The sequence below is a fragment of the Embiotoca jacksoni genome, unplaced genomic scaffold, assembly GCF_022577435.1.
Source record: "Embiotoca jacksoni isolate LCO1_2020_lvr unplaced genomic scaffold, fEmbJac1.0.p SCAF_84, whole genome shotgun sequence".
NCBI classification, from domain to species: domain Eukaryota; kingdom Metazoa; phylum Chordata; class Actinopteri; family Embiotocidae; genus Embiotoca; species Embiotoca jacksoni.
In genome coordinates this window covers 157,501-172,974 of record NW_027185441.1, presented here as the reverse complement: position 1 = coordinate 172,974, position 15,474 = coordinate 157,501, and the positions used below count along the sequence as shown (strand labels likewise).

The following is a 15,474-nucleotide window of genomic DNA, read 5'->3' as shown; positions in this document are numbered from 1 at the left end:
CTAAACCGGGAGGATTGTTGTTTATTCACGTTTTATTGAGGTCACGTGACTCATAGTAGATTTACTGCAAACACGATGTGCCCGTTGGGAAGAGCGTTCTGCGTCAGCGTCCCGGCGACGGTCGCCAGAGAGACGACGTCGGAGTTTTCTTCAGGTTTTAGTTTTTCCCTCCCGGCCTGTTGAAGAGTGAAACTGCCCCCGGAGGCAGAACGATGCAGCAGCCTCAACACACATCACAGACAGGACGCAAAAAACAACTATTTATTCTTCATATTTGGTCTCAAAGTAAACTGGATGTTTATCTGGAAGTGTATGAATGTGAAGCAGAAAAAAGAAAAGAAGCATTGAAATAGGAAAGTGAAGGTTTTAAGATTCACAGATGAAAAGTAGAATTGAAAAACACTATTATAAAATGTGGCTTCATATTTATGTATTTACTCAGGAGCGTTTGTGTTCTGTTCCTGTTGGACCATGTCTGTGTTGGATGCTCTCGTTTTCTTCCGTTCCACTTTAAGATTTGTATTTCTGCCTTCATGAGTTGCTGCAGAAAACTCACATATTATTAATACTCCTGCCAACATTTAAGGCGAAACACATAATAGTTGTCTTCAGATGTTCAGTGGTGCTTGAAAGTTTGTGAATTTTCTATATTTCTGCATAAATATGAGCTAAAACATCATAATTAAAAAGTATTATACTTTTTAGAGAAAAATTATCCAATGTTGCATAAATCTATCACCAAGTACATCATTTGTTTTATGTGTAATCAGGTTGAACTTATCTCATTTTCAGACTGTGAAGTTCTGATGATGTTTAATGTCACATTTGTTCATGCAGTTTTCAATATAGCTGAAACTCATTATAAGTTGATCTGACGTGCAGATCTGGAGTCAGTATTTATTGTTTTTGTGTATTGGAGGAAAAAAGAAATGCAGCCGTTTTGGAGATATTATTTGCTGTCCTTTTTGCTGTTGATGGTTTGATGGGATGTTTACTGATCGTAGGATCAAACCACCAGATGTGAGAGCAGCACCCTGCTCCAGTCGGCTCTGTTCTGACTCGGAGGGGTCGCCTGCTCCGCTCTGTGTGGTGGAGGAGACGATTGCCAGGCAGCGTGGCACAACATGAGGCTGCAGGCCCTAGATAAAGGGCAGCTCGTCACACCAGGGTGGTCCTGTTTCTGTGACCGTCTAACAGATGGCGGCAGAGACGTGCAGAACATGGCCTAGATTCATATATGCCCCCCCTCCCACCCATCCTCTGCTGCTCCATCCACGACCTCCATCCTCCATCTACTGCCTGTTTCCTCCATCCTGTTTCCTCCATCTACTGCCTGTTTCCTCCATCTACTGTCTGTTTCCTCCATCCTGTTTCCTCCATCTACTGTCTGTTTCCTCCATCTACTACCTGTTTCCTCCATCTACTGTCTGTTTCCTCCATCTACTGCCTGTTTCCTCCATCTACTGCCTGTTTCCTCCATCCTGTTTCCTCCATCTACTGCCTGTTTCCTCCATCTACTGTCTGTTTCCTCCATCCTGTTTCCTCCATCTACTGTCTGTTTCCTCCATCTACTGCCTGTTTCCTCCATCTACTGTCTGTTTCCTCCATCTACTGCCTGTTTCCTCCATCTACTGCCTGTTTCCTCCATCTACTGCTTGTTTCCTCCATTGTGTTCCCTCCATCTACTGCCGGTTTCCTCCATCTACTGCCTGTTTCCTCCATCTACTGCCTGTTTCCTCCATCTACTGCCTGATTCCTCCATCTACTGCTTGTTTCCTCCATTGTGTTCCCTCCATCTACTGCCGGTTTCCTCCATCTACTGCCTGTTTCCTCCATCTACTGCCTGTTTCCTCCATCCTGTTTCCTCCATCTACTGCCTGTTTCCTCCATCTACTGTCTGTTTCCTCCATCCTGTTTCCTCCATCTACTGCCTGTTTCCTCCATCTACTGTCTGTTTCCTCCATCCTGTTTCCTCCATCTACTGTCTGTTTCCTCCATCTACTGTCTGTTTCCTCCATCTACTGTCTGTTTCCTCCATCTACTGCCTGTTTCCTCCATCTACTGCCTGTTTCCTCCATCTACTGCTTGTTTCCTCCATTGTGTTCCCTCCATCTACTGCCGGTTTCCTCCATCTACTGCCTGTTTCCTCCATCTACTGTCTGTTTCCTCCATCTACTGTCTGTTTCCTCCATCTACTGCCTGTTTCCTCCATCTACTGCCTGTTTCCTCCATCTACTGCTTGTTTTCTCCATCGTGTTTCCTCCATCCACTGCCTGTTTCCTCCGTCTACTGTCTGTTTCCTCCATCTACTGCCGGTTTCCTCCATCTACTGTCTGTTTCCTCCATCTACTGCCTGTGTATTTTTTTTCCTCTCCTGTGTTTTTTTTATATCGCTGTCTCTTAGCTTCCCAGATTAAATGAGCGTTGGTTGTGCCTGTGGACGAAACGGTTGCGTAGCAACCAGCTGATGAGAGCAGCCTTGAGGCCTGCAGTATTGTCAGCCTGAGTTGGGGGAGGGGTGTGTGTGTGTGTGTGTGTGTGTGTGTGTGTGTGTGTGTCTGTGTGTGTGTGTGTGTGTGTGTGTGTGTGTGTGTGTGTGTGTGTGTGTGTGTGTGTGTGTGTGTGTGAGAGAGGATGGCAGGCCAAACCCTCAACAGAGTTCAACATCATCTCACGTAGGTCACGTGCTGCCCTGCTTTAGTTACGTAACCCTCAGTGTGTCTGTGTTCGTGTTCCAGCTTTTATAAATAAAGTGTGTGCAAGCTGATGACTGCGACCCTGCATGTATGCAGCGGTGTGGTGCTAGAAGCAGTCATGTGATGTGTGTGGGCGTGGCCAAGGTGAGGTCTCCCCCCGCAGATATCAATATCACTGCATCACCCTCCTCTCCACCGATCAGCTGACAGACGTGTTGTGTATGTGTGTGTGCGTGCGTGCGTGCGTGTGTGTGTGTGTGTGTGTGAGAGAGAGAGAATCCTCATTCAGCATCATTTAAAGTTGCATCTCTATTTTTAGCAGCTGTGTTGATGTTTATTGGGATGAACTGCAGCAGGTTGAGTCTCTTTATTGATCCTCTTTATTCCAGCGGTGTCAGATCTCCTCTCAGATTACATCATTGTAATCCTCGTGGAGGGAGGATGTGTACTTCATGCTTCACCTGTCAGGAGGTTTCATGATGAAGCTGATTTTAAAAGATGACACCTGCTCCATTTCAATATTTACCTGGTGACTGACCTCCTACATTGATTGATTAGAACAAATCAGCTGTTTTTAGACTGGTTTTAATATTGGTTTGGATGGAGGAGGTCAGGATGGAGGAGGTCAGGATGGAGGAGATCAGGATGGAGGATGGTCAGGATGGAGAAGGTCAGGACGGAGGATGGTCAGGATGATGGAGGTCAGGATGGAGAAGGTCAGGATGGAGGATGGTCAGGATGGAGGAGGTCAGGATGGAGAAGGTCAGGATGGAGGATGGTCAGGATGGAGGAGGTCAGGATGGAGAAGGTCAGGATGGAGGAGTTCAGGATCGTCAGGATGGAGGAGGTGAGGATGGAGAAGGTCAGGATGAATGATGGTCAGGATGGAGAATGTCAGGACGGAGAAGGTCAGGATGGAGGAGTTCAGGATCGTCAGGATGGAGGAGGTGAGGATGGAGGATGGTCAGGATGGAGATGGTCAGGATGAATGATGGTCAGGATGGAGAATGTCAGGACGGAGAAGGTCAGGATGGAGGAGTTCAGGATCGTCAGGATGGAGGAGGTGAGGATGGAGGATGGTCAGGATGGAGAAGGTCAGGATGGAGGAGTTCAGGATCGTCAGGATGGAGGAGGTCAGGATGGAGGATGGTCAGGATGGAGGAGGTCAGGATGGAGAAGGTCAGGATGGAGAAGGTCAGGATGGAGGATGTTCAGGATGGAGGAGGTCAGGATGGAGATGGTCAGGATGGAGGATGGTCAGGATGGAGATGGTCAGGATGGAGGATGGTCAGGATGGAGGAGGTCAGGATGGAGAAGGTCAGGATGGAGGAGATCAGGATGGAGGAGGTCAGGATCGTCAGGATGGAGGAGGTCAGGATGGAGATGGTCAGGATGGAGGATGGTCAGGATGGAGGAGGTCAGGATGGAGGAGATCAGGATGGAGGAGGTCAGGATCGTCAGGATGGAGGATGGTCAGGATGATGGAGGTCAGGATGGAGGATGGTCCAGATGGAGTAGGTCCGGATGGAGGATGGTCAGGATGGAGGATTGTCAGGATGGAGGAGGTCAGGATGGAGGAGGTCAGGATGGAGGAAGTCAGGATGGAGGAGGTCAGGATGGAGGAAGTCAGGATGGAGGAGGTCAGGATGGAGGTCAGGATGGAGCATCATGCAGCAGAAGAGAAAGTTGTGTTCAGATGAATTCTCCTCTGTCATCTCGTGTGTGTTTGTATCCTGTTGATCACATGACTAACGTTGTCCTCTGTCTCCATTTTGTTTGTGTCCTGTTGATCACGTGACTAATGTTGTCCTCTGTCTCCATCTTGTTTGTGTCCTGTTGATCACATGACTAACATTGTCCTCTGTCTCCATCTTGTTTGTGTCCTGTTGATCACATGACTAACGTTGTCCATCTCATCCATCCAACACTTTGTCCTGTGGAGAAGCCGCTGTTGAAAACTAAACTCTGTAAGTTGTTTGACTCGGTGGAGACGCCGCTTTAACTGTGGCCCACTTCCATGTTGGCAGACGGACCCCCTTCAGTCCCCCCCCCACCCCCACCCCTCCACCCCACCCTCGGGCCGCTCCATATGTTCTGGAGCCGTTTCCAGGCTGCACCCTGATTGGTGCAGCCTGGAAACTCAATCAGTGTATCAGGAGGCTCCACAGGGAGCCGAGACCTCGGGGGATGGCGGGAGGGGGGGATCTTTCTGTATGGAGGGGGGGAGGGGCGGGATCCTTCTGCATGGTAGGGGAGGGGGATAGAGGGGGGTACCTTTGTGTGTCACTGCCCCAAATATTAGCACATCCATCAGGGCGACGCCTCCAACACACTTGTTTGTTTGTGTGGTGAAGTTTGTCTGCAGTGTCGACAACACCAACAACTTTTATTTCCTCCAAAGATTTAATATCAATGCCAATAACAACAACAACAAGTTTGATTTCCTCAGTAGATTTAACATCAATGTCAATAACAACAACAACAAGTTTGATTTCCTCAGTAGATTTAATGTGTACTTCCTGTTTGATGTACTTCCTGTTGACCCGGTTGGATGTTTAAAGATAGTCGCTTCATGCTGTTCCTCCGTCTACATCCTGTCAGAGATTCTCAGAGGGTCGGGCTCTGCGCCGCGGTGCGTCGGTGAACTGTGCGAGGGGGCGGGGCTCTAAAACTAAACAAATTGTTATTGGTCTCATTCATCAATGACACCGCAAGTTATTGAGGGAAGTGAACACAGTGAAGTTTTTAGAGCAGAACCTGAACATCTGGATGAGTGACAGACTTCTACACCTGCTGCAGTTTAATCTGGTTCTTCTAAGAAATAATAATAATAAAATAATAAAGAAGTGACTGCAGTTTTGATCAAAGGCATACTGTTAAAAAAGTTTTTCTGCTAAACTTCCCGTCTTTAATTCCTTTTAACATGTTATTTATTCTTCTCCTTGGTTTCTCTCCATGAAGCAGCTCAACCTGCTTATTAAAGCTTTTCTATAAATGTCGTTATGGGAGTTTATACTGTTTATAACCTTTTACATGTTTGTCTACATTTGAGAAAAAATAAAGCCTTCTAATATCAGGAAGTTCCATTTTAAAGTCATAGAATGAGATGTTTGAAGAGCTCAGTGATTGGAAGAGGTTTTATTTCATAATCATCTGTAAATAAGGTGATAAATTATAACTTAATAACTTCAGTAAAGTCCTTTAAAGTTAAATTAACAGGAAAATATGTCAGTTTCAATTAAATTAAAATGTATTTCATGTATATGATAATGTTTAATTAATGTTACATGTTGACTTGTTTCTAACTTGGTCAGGTCTTAGTTTACATATTAAATGAACCTGTCAATCATTGTCGAAGTGACACTCAAAGATAAACATGTCTGTTTAATGTGCTGCTGCAGCTTCAGTAGAAAGTTTAGTATCTGCTGCCACCTTCTGTTTTGTGGCAGAACTACACCATTAAATCCTTCCAGCACCGACACATCTGAAGGTTTTTAGGGAAACAAGCTTTATTTTTCTCAGGACTCTAATAAAATTCTTCCTGAGCTTTTGTTGGATTGAGTTTTCTCAGGAACTGCACTGTCAGCTGTTTTTCAATCGGTATTCAGTATTTGCTGCCCTTCATTTACTCATTTCTTTTAACGGCGGTACAAAAACTCAACACATTAAAGTTCTTGTATGAGAAAAATTTTAATGCAGGAAAATCTGAAATCCATCATTCCCTGTTTTGATTGAATTAAAGACATTGATGACTAATGAAGATTATTGAAGACAAATGATTATGGAGTGTTTATCAGTCACGTCATAAAAAACAGACAATAACTTGTAAGGAAATATGATATCTATAAATATATATATATATATGATATATATATAATCATAATCCTTTGCAGGTGAATCTGTCAACATCAGGACACAGACGTTTAACGTTAAAATAATCGTGATCACGTCGTCACGGATTCATCAGACAGAACTTTTCCTTTTTAATCTGTTCCGGAATTCAATCTGATTTATTTGATGTATTTATTCAGTTGTTTACTTATTTACTTCTTGGTGTGTCTATTTGAATATTTTATTGAAATCTTAATTTAATTTGATTGATTTTATAGTGTGGGATCCGTTGGTCAGAACATGAGTCAGCTGTTCTTTTAGCTGCAGTGATTTTTTTAAAATGTGGAATCCATAATATAAAACTTAAAAACACATTTATGTAAATGGTGTGAAATGAACGTTTATTTTTGCTGCATATTGAAATTAAACTGGTGGTTAATGGATCATCATCAGCTGACCTTCCTCTCGTCTCCTCCCCCTCTCAGGCCCACCGATGACTCAGGAATGCGGAACAACGCCGCCGCGGCCGCCGCCCTCACCTCCACCCCCCCCAGCAGCCTCCCGTCGCAGGCCCACCCCTGCAGCCCTCCAGACTCCGCATCCTCTCTCACCCCCTGCTCCTCGCTGCCCCCCTCCGTGTCGCCCACCCTCACCGACGTCTTCGGCCTGCCCACCCCCCCCATGGGCAGCGGCGGCGGCTACAGCCTGAGCTCTTCATGCGGCGGCAGCGGCAGCTCGCGCTCCCCGTCGCCGCTGACGCTGATGCAGGCAGCGTCGGGGAAACCCTTCGCCTCCAAATCCGTGGAGCTGTGGAGCAAACACGACGTGGCGGACTGGCTGGAGAGCCTGAACCTCGGCGAGCATCGCGACGCCTTCCTGGACAACGAGATCGAGGGCGCCCACCTGCCCTCGCTGCAGAAGGAGGACCTGATCGACCTGGGCGTGACCCGGGTGGGCCACCGCATGAATATCGAGAGGGCCCTCAAGCTGCTGCAGGACAGATAAGCCCCGAGGAGGCGGGGCGAGGCGGAGTCAGGGTCGAGGAGGGGGAGGAGTCACCTACTCGTCATCAGACTTTATCTCAGTCGGGAACAGGAAGGAGAAGTTTTGTCCAGCTGATGCTGCCTCTGTTTTCGTCCTCTCATCCTCCGTCGTCGCCTCATCTCCGTGTCCGGTCTCCTCCGCCCCTCTTCCCCCCCGTCCCCAGCATCAGGGGATCACGGGACGTCTGGAGGAGCGCGGGGGTCGAGGAGAGACGAGCTGCTATGTCCCACATCAGGAGGAAGAGGAGGAGGCCGAAGGACGCTCCGCTTGTCCTCAACTCTGGAAACAAACAGACTCCTGCTCTGCTGCTTTGGAATACCGACTTTCCCGACGCCGGCGGGTCACCGAGAACCAGCTGAGCTGGTCGTCGCTCCTTTTCTATCTTTGCTAGAGTTTGTTCAGAGAATATTTCTTCACTAGAGTCCGACCGGAGCTCTATGTTATATTTCTGGGTGCATTAAGGTTGTAGGAATATTTGAAATAGACTCCATTTCTTTTTTGTTTTTGCTTTTTCACCTATTTGTGTCAAAATGATTTACTGACATGTTCAAATATTACTGAACCATATGTGGGGTCCACACACACACACACACTTTATGCACAGTGCCACACACTGAAACACATGAACACACACACGTCTTCACAGACCTGCACACCCCGAGCACCGAAAAAAACACACACACACACACACACACACACACACACACACACACACACACACACACACACACACACTTCTGCCTTCTTCCTGCTGAGAGTGTGATGAGAGGTGGTCACCATAGGGGGCGCTCCGCCACAGCAGGGTCCAGACGGGGGGGGCCCCCCGGCAGGCTACCTGGTGTCCACCTCGAGAGTCCAGGAGAACCGAGACGAGGACACCAGACGGACAGAAAAAGTCTCACCTTGAAATGTTTTAGCGGTTTGCCCTCGTCCTCTCCTCCGGGGTCTCTCTGTGTGTGTGTGTGTGTGTGTGTGTGTGTGTGTGTGTGTGTGTGTGTGTGTCTCTGTGTGTGTGTGTGTGCGTGTGTGTGTGTGTGTGTGTGTGTGTGTCTGTGTGTGTGTGCGTGTGTGTGTGTGTGTGTGTGTGTGTGTGTGTGTGTGTGTCTGTGTGTGTGTGTGTGTGTGTGTGTGTGTGTGTGTGTGTGTGTGTGTGTGTGTGTGTCTGTGTGTGTGCGTGTGTGTGTGTGTGTGTGTGTGTGTGTGTGTGTGTGTGTCTGTGTGTGTGTGCGTGTGCGTGTGCGTGTGTGTGTGTGTGTGTGTGTGTGTGTCTGTGTGTGTGTGTGTGTGTGTGTGTGTGTGTGTGTGTGTCTGTGTGTGTGTGCGTGTCTGTGTGTGTGTGTGTGTCTGTGTGTCTGTGTGTGTGTGTGTGTGTGTGTGTGTGTGTGTGTGTGTGTGTGTGTGTGCTAGAACTGTTACTTTTGTATTGGTCCTGTTGACTCCTCCCCCTCATCACCATCAGCAGGTCGGCACTTATGGAGCGTGTAACGAAGCCCCGCCCACGTGGCCGACGGCCTGTAAGCGGTCCGAGCTGAGGTTTTATCAGAGAGCATTTTAAAGTCGGTTTACAGGAATCCTGCAACATTTTGGGGAACGCTGGTTTGTTTGTAGGAGATGAAGAGATCGATGTCACTCTGGAAAAACGTCTTTTACATGAAACGAGAAACTCAACTTCCAGATTCTGTTGCAGGAAACGCAGGAAATCCTCGTTTCACGTCGCAATAACATTTCCATGTTTCAGCGTGTGCAGAATGTCTGAGTGGAAGAGATGAAATCCAAATATCCCCAAAACAAATGAAAGTGAAGTGATGCTGAGCAGGTTTATGGATCACATTTACATCTTCTCCACTTCCTGTTTGGTTCTGTTTCAATACATCACTTCCTGTTTGGTTCTGTTTCAATACATCACTTCCTGTCTGGTTCTGTTTCAATACATCACTTCCTGTCTGGTTCTGTTTCAATTCATCACTTCCTGTCTGGTTCTGTTTCAACACATCACTTCCTGTCTGGTTCTGTTTCAATACATCACTTCCTGTCTGGTTCTGTTTCAATACACCACTTCCTGTCTGGTTCTGTTTCAAACTTCCTGTTTGGTTCTGTTTCAATACATCACTTCCTGTCTGGTTCTGTTTCAATACATCACTTCCTGTCTGGTTCTGTTTCAAACTTTCTGTTTGGTTCTGTTTCAACACATCACTTCCTGTTTGGTTCTGTTTCAATACATCACTTCCTGTCTGGTTCTGTTTCAATTCATCACTTCCTGTCTGGTTCTGTTTCAATACACCACTTCCTGTCTGGTTCTGTTTCAAACTTCCTGTTTGGTTCTGTTTCAACACATCACTTCCTGTCTGGTTCTGTTTCAATACATCACTTCCTGTCTGGTTCTGTTTCAATACACCACTTCCTGTCTGGTTCTGTTTCAAACTTCCTGTTTGGTTCTGTTTCAATACATCACTTCCTGTCTGGTTCTGTTTCAATACATCACTTCCTGTCTGGTTCTGTTTCAAACTTTCTGTTTGGTTCTGTTTCAATACATCACTTCCTGTCTGGTTCTGTTTCAATACATCACTTCCTGTCTGGTTCTATTTCAATTCATCACTTCCTGTCTGGTTCTGTTTCAAACTTTCTGTTTGGTTCTGTTTCAATACATCACTTCCTGTCTGGTTCTATTTCAATACATCACTTCCTGTCTGGTTCTGTTTCAAACTTTCTGTTTGGTTCTGTTTCAATACATCACTTCCTGTCTGGTTCTATTTCAATACATCACTTCCTGTCTGGTTCTGTTTCAAACTTTCTGTTTGGTTCTGTTTCAATACATCACTTCCTGTTTGGTTCTGTTTCAATACATCACTTTCTGTTTGGTTCTGTTTCAATACATCACTTCCTGTCTGGTTCTGTTTCAATACATCACTTTCTGTTTGGTTCTGTTTCAATACATCACTTTCTGTTTGGTTCTGTTTCAATACATCACTTCCTGTTTGGTTCTGTTTCAATACATCACTTTCTATTTGGTTCTGTTTCAATACATCACTTCCTGTCTGGTTCTATTTCAATACATCACTTCCTGTCTGGTTCTGTTTCAATACATCACTTCCTGTCTGGTTCTGTTTCAAACTTTCTGTTTGGTTCTGTTTCAATACATCACTTCCTGTCTGGTTCTGTTTCAATACATCACTTCCTGTCTGGTTCTATTTCAATTCATCACTTCCTGTCTGGTTCTGTTTCAAACTTTCTGTTTGGTTCTGTTTCAATACATCACTTCCTGTCTGGTTCTATTTCAATACATCACTTCCTGTCTGGTTCTGTTTCAAACTTTCTGTTTGGTTCTGTTTCAATACATCACTTCCTGTCTGGTTCTATTTCAATACATCACTTCCTGTCTGGTTCTGTTTCAAACTTTCTGTTTGGTTCTGTTTCAATACATCACTTCCTGTCTGGTTCTATTTCAATACATCACTTCCTGTCTGGTTCTGTTTCAAACTTCCTGTCTGGTTCTGTTTCAATACATCACTTCCTGTCTGGTTCTATTTCAATACATCACTTCCTGTCTGGTTCTGTTTCAAACTTCCTGTCTGGTTCTGTTTCAATACATCACTTTCTGTTTGGTTCTGTTTCAATACATCACTTCCTGTCTGGTTCTGTTTCAATACATCACTTTCTGTTTGGTTCTGTTTCAATACATCACTTTCTGTTTGGTTCTGTTTCAATACATCACTTCCTGTTTGGTTCTGTTTCAATACATCACTTTCTGTTTGGTTCTGTTTCAATACATCACTTCCTGTCTGGTTCTATTTCAATACATCACTTCCTGTCTGGTTCTGTTTCAATTCATCACTTTGTTTTATTCTGAGTGCTTGGAAGTGGCGCCACCTGGAGGTCAGATGACGACATCATTAAGAACGATGTCATGTTCATTAACAGTTTCATATAAAGTAATGTTAGAACGGAAACTAAAACTCAGGAACACATTTCATGTTTTCAGAGAACAATAAATGGAGGCTAGTGTCAGTAGATGATTAGCTTAGCTTAGCTTAGCTTAAAGCAGCAGGTTAAAACCAAATTTTAAATATTTGTAAGTAATATTTGATCTTTTAATTAATAAGCTTTTAAGGTTCTTGTGGGCAGATTTTTACTCCTGTGGGCGGAGCTAGTCATTAAGCTAAGCTAAGCTAAGCTCCGCGTCTCGTGGATGTAGAGTATCGATCTTCTTCATGTCCAGAAAACAACGTGTGTTTCCCAAAACATCAAAACATGACACGATCGAAGGTTTTTATTGGATAGCATTTAACTGCATTTGATTCCTTTTTTTTTCTTTTTTTTAACCAAAGTTGGAAGCAGCCGAATAACTGAAGGGTTGATTCAAGAGCTGAAATTCACATTTTACCAGAGAACTGATGGATTTTTTTATTTAGCAAAAAGACTACCTGAACATTTTGTACTTTCTTCTTTGCTAATTAAAAATAAATCTGTCGTAGCTTTGTTAGCATTAAGCTAACTCGTGTGCCAATAAAAAAGCACAAAATAAAGTCTCGAACTGCAGCAGCTGTTTAAAGTCAAAAGGAAACCGACTTCATTTGCGTGATTTATAAGTTATAGACAACCAGCGCTAAAAAACAAAAAGCAGTTGCAGAACCGGGCCGTTGGTCCTCGAAGAGAAACGACGTCCCGCTGACTCAATTCAGGGTTTCATCTCGGAACCGCGGCAACAACAAGCTGAAAGACGGGATAGAAACCAGTTCTGATCCGAACACACGACCTGCAGTTTCTGGAACTAACCGGACTTTTACGCCTCCGAACGTCCCACATTTAGCAGAGACAACATTTCAAGGGTCCAATTTTAAATCCACATTTCTACATTTCTACATTTCTAAAGCTGCAGACGTGTGATTGACAGGTGGATTCTCTGTGTAGCTGTTGAAGTGTTGACGTGTGTGGAGGTTGGTTCATGGTGTCAGCTGACCCGAGGTCCCCGGCAAGGGTCCCGTTGGCCCCCTCATCCTGCGGGATGCCTTAAACAGCTCCGGGTCCCTCCGGCGACAGAAAGCAGCTCCTTCAGACGAGCTCGACGTCTGGACGCGTTTCATATCGCAGCTTTCTGTTCTTTTCTTTCAGGAGACAAATGAAACATACAGACGCTCTGTGTTCTGTGAACATTAGCGGTGACGGCGGGACGATGCTGCTACAACCTGTTCCTGTCTGAGTGTTATTTTAAAGCGAACAGCGGCGTGTCGGGGGGGGGGGGCGAGAAAAGCACAGTATTTTTAAAGATTTGTATAGAGTTCTATGAAATTTTATAGAAGTTATCTGAACAACAAACTGTTCAACACTAACGCGTGGATTGCCAAAAAAAAACAAAAACAACAGAAATATAATAGATTAAAATTGTGGATATTATTAGACTTATGGGTTACGTAAGAAGCAATATTTATTCTGAATGAATCTCCTTGGTTGTGTTTAATTTTCCCATTTTAAAGTTACATATCATGACGTGATCACCTGTCAGTGTTTTAATGCTGAAGTAGAAACACTCTTAAGAGCTCTCGTCCGATCCAAACAGGAACCGACTCCTCTCATCTTCTGAACCCGAGTCTCGAGTGTGTGTATAAAAAAAGAGCAAAATGTGTAAATTAAAATATATATATATATATATCTGCAGGCCATCTTGGTAGGAAACTATAAACTCTATATGTGTATAAATCCACCAGAAGAGTAGCGGCGGCCTGTTGAGTCCTTCAGCGGCCGCCGAGCCGTTTTGTGTGGAGACGTAGATCTGAGTAGACGTAGGAATCTTTAACGAGCATCACGGCGGCGTGGCGCCTCACCGGGCCGCGTTCAGGACCGAACCGGCCCAATAACCTTCCACTCCCCTTGAAACACTGCTCCCACCTTCATCGTCCAACATCTGGGTGACTGTTTCTTTTTTATTACTTTATTGATTAATTGATTTATTTTTCTCATGAATAGATTCTTTATTCTTTGACTAAGTCTTCATAGAGGCTAAGATGTTTTCGGTAATTTGTGCAAAAACTTGTGTTCATGTTTTCTATGTTGCTGTAATTTTGTGCTACTGAATCATCATAGAGTCAAACTAATTACTGAAATGAAAAGAGAGAAATTTTCCTGTAACTACACCCCCCACCCCCCAACCCCACCTCTTCCTTAATTCCTCAAGACTTCTTGTATGGCAACCAAAATTCACTGTAAGAAATAAATATAATATTGCACTAGTGTGGTGTTCCTGTGAGTCCTTTGTGTCCGAACACCTGAACACCTGAACTTGACCTGAACCTGAACCTGAACGCCTGAACATCCGAACGTCTGAACACCTGAACGCCGGAACACCTGAACTTGAACACCTGAACCTGAACACCTGAACTTGAAAACCTGAACACCTGAACTTGAACACCTCAACACCTGAACGCCGGAACTTGAACACCTGAATGGCTGAACTTGAACACCTGAACCTAAACGCCTGAACACCTGAACTTGAACACCTGAACTTGAACACCTGAACCTGAACGCCTGAACACCTGAACTTGAACGCCTGAATACCTGAATCTAACGCCTGAACACCTCAACACCTGAACCTGAACGCCTGAACTTGAACACAAGAATGGCTGAACTTGAACACCTGAACTTGAACGCCTGAACACCCGAACACCTGAACGCCTGAACTTGAACACCTGAACCTGAACGCCTGAACACCTCAACACATGAACCTGAACGCCTGAACACCTGAACGCCTGAACTTGAACACCTGAACATCTGAACTTGAACACCTGAACCTGAACGCCTGAACTTGAACACCTGAACCTGAACGCCTGAACACCTCAACACATGAACCTGAACGCCTGAACACCTGAATGCCTGAACTTGAACACCTGAACTTCTGAACTTGAACACCTGAACCTGAATGCCTGAACACCTGAACTTGAACGCCTGAACTTGAACACCTGAATGCCTGAACTTGAACACCTGAACTTGAACGCCTGAACACCTCAACACCTGAACCTGAATGCCTGAACTTGAACACATGAATGGCTGAACTTGAACACCTGAACCTGAACGCCTGAACACCTGAACACCTGAACGCCTGAACTTGGACATCTGAACTTGAACACCTGAACTTGAACACGTGAACCTGAACTTGAACACCTGAACGCCTGAACATGAACACCTGAACCTGAACGCCTGAACTTGAACAACTGAACCTGAACACCTGAACTTGAACACCTGAATGCCTGAACATGAACACCTGAACTTGAACACCTGAACACCTGAACACATGAACGCCTAAACTTGAACATCTGAACTTGAACACCTGAACCTGAGCGCCTGAACACCTGAACTTGAACACCTGAACCTGAACGCCTAAACTTGAACACCTGAACACATGAACGCCTGAACTTGAACATCTGAACTTGAACACCTGAAGCTGAACGCCTGAACACCTGAACACCTGAACGCCTGAACTTGAACATCTGAACTTGAACACCTGAAGCTGAACACCTGAACACCTGAACTTGAACATCTGAACTTGAACACCTGAACGCCTGAACACATGAACGCCTGAACTTGAACATCTGAACTTGAACACCGGAACCTGAACACCTGAACACATGAACACCTGAACCTGAACGCCTGAACACCTGAACACATGAACGCCTGAACTTGAACATCTGAACTTGAACACCTGAATGCCTGAAATTGAACACCTGAACTTGAACACGTGAACCTGAGTGCCTGAACACCTGAACTTGAACACCAGAACTTGAACGCCTGAACACCTGAACCTGAACACCTGAACTTGAACACTTGAACGCCTGAACTTGAACACCTGAACCTGAACACCTGAACTTGAACACCTGTATACCTGAACTTGAACACCTGAACGCCTGAACATTGA

The 15,474-nt window shown here is 45.1% G+C and overlaps 1 protein-coding gene across 1 annotated transcript in view; it reads left to right on the top strand.

Annotated features, from left to right (window-relative positions):
• The window catches only part of shank2a (SH3 and multiple ankyrin repeat domains 2a), a 174,860-nt gene extending 165,444 nt beyond the window's left edge, over window positions 1–9,416 (top strand). The window contains exon 27 of the mRNA XM_069139632.1: window positions 7,013–9,416. Coding sequence (XP_068995733.1) covers window positions 7,013–7,532 — 520 coding nt within the window. The 3' untranslated portion in view covers window positions 7,533–9,416. The remainder of the gene's footprint in view (window positions 1–7,012) is intronic.
• Window positions 9,417–15,474: the final 6,058 nt, after the last annotated feature.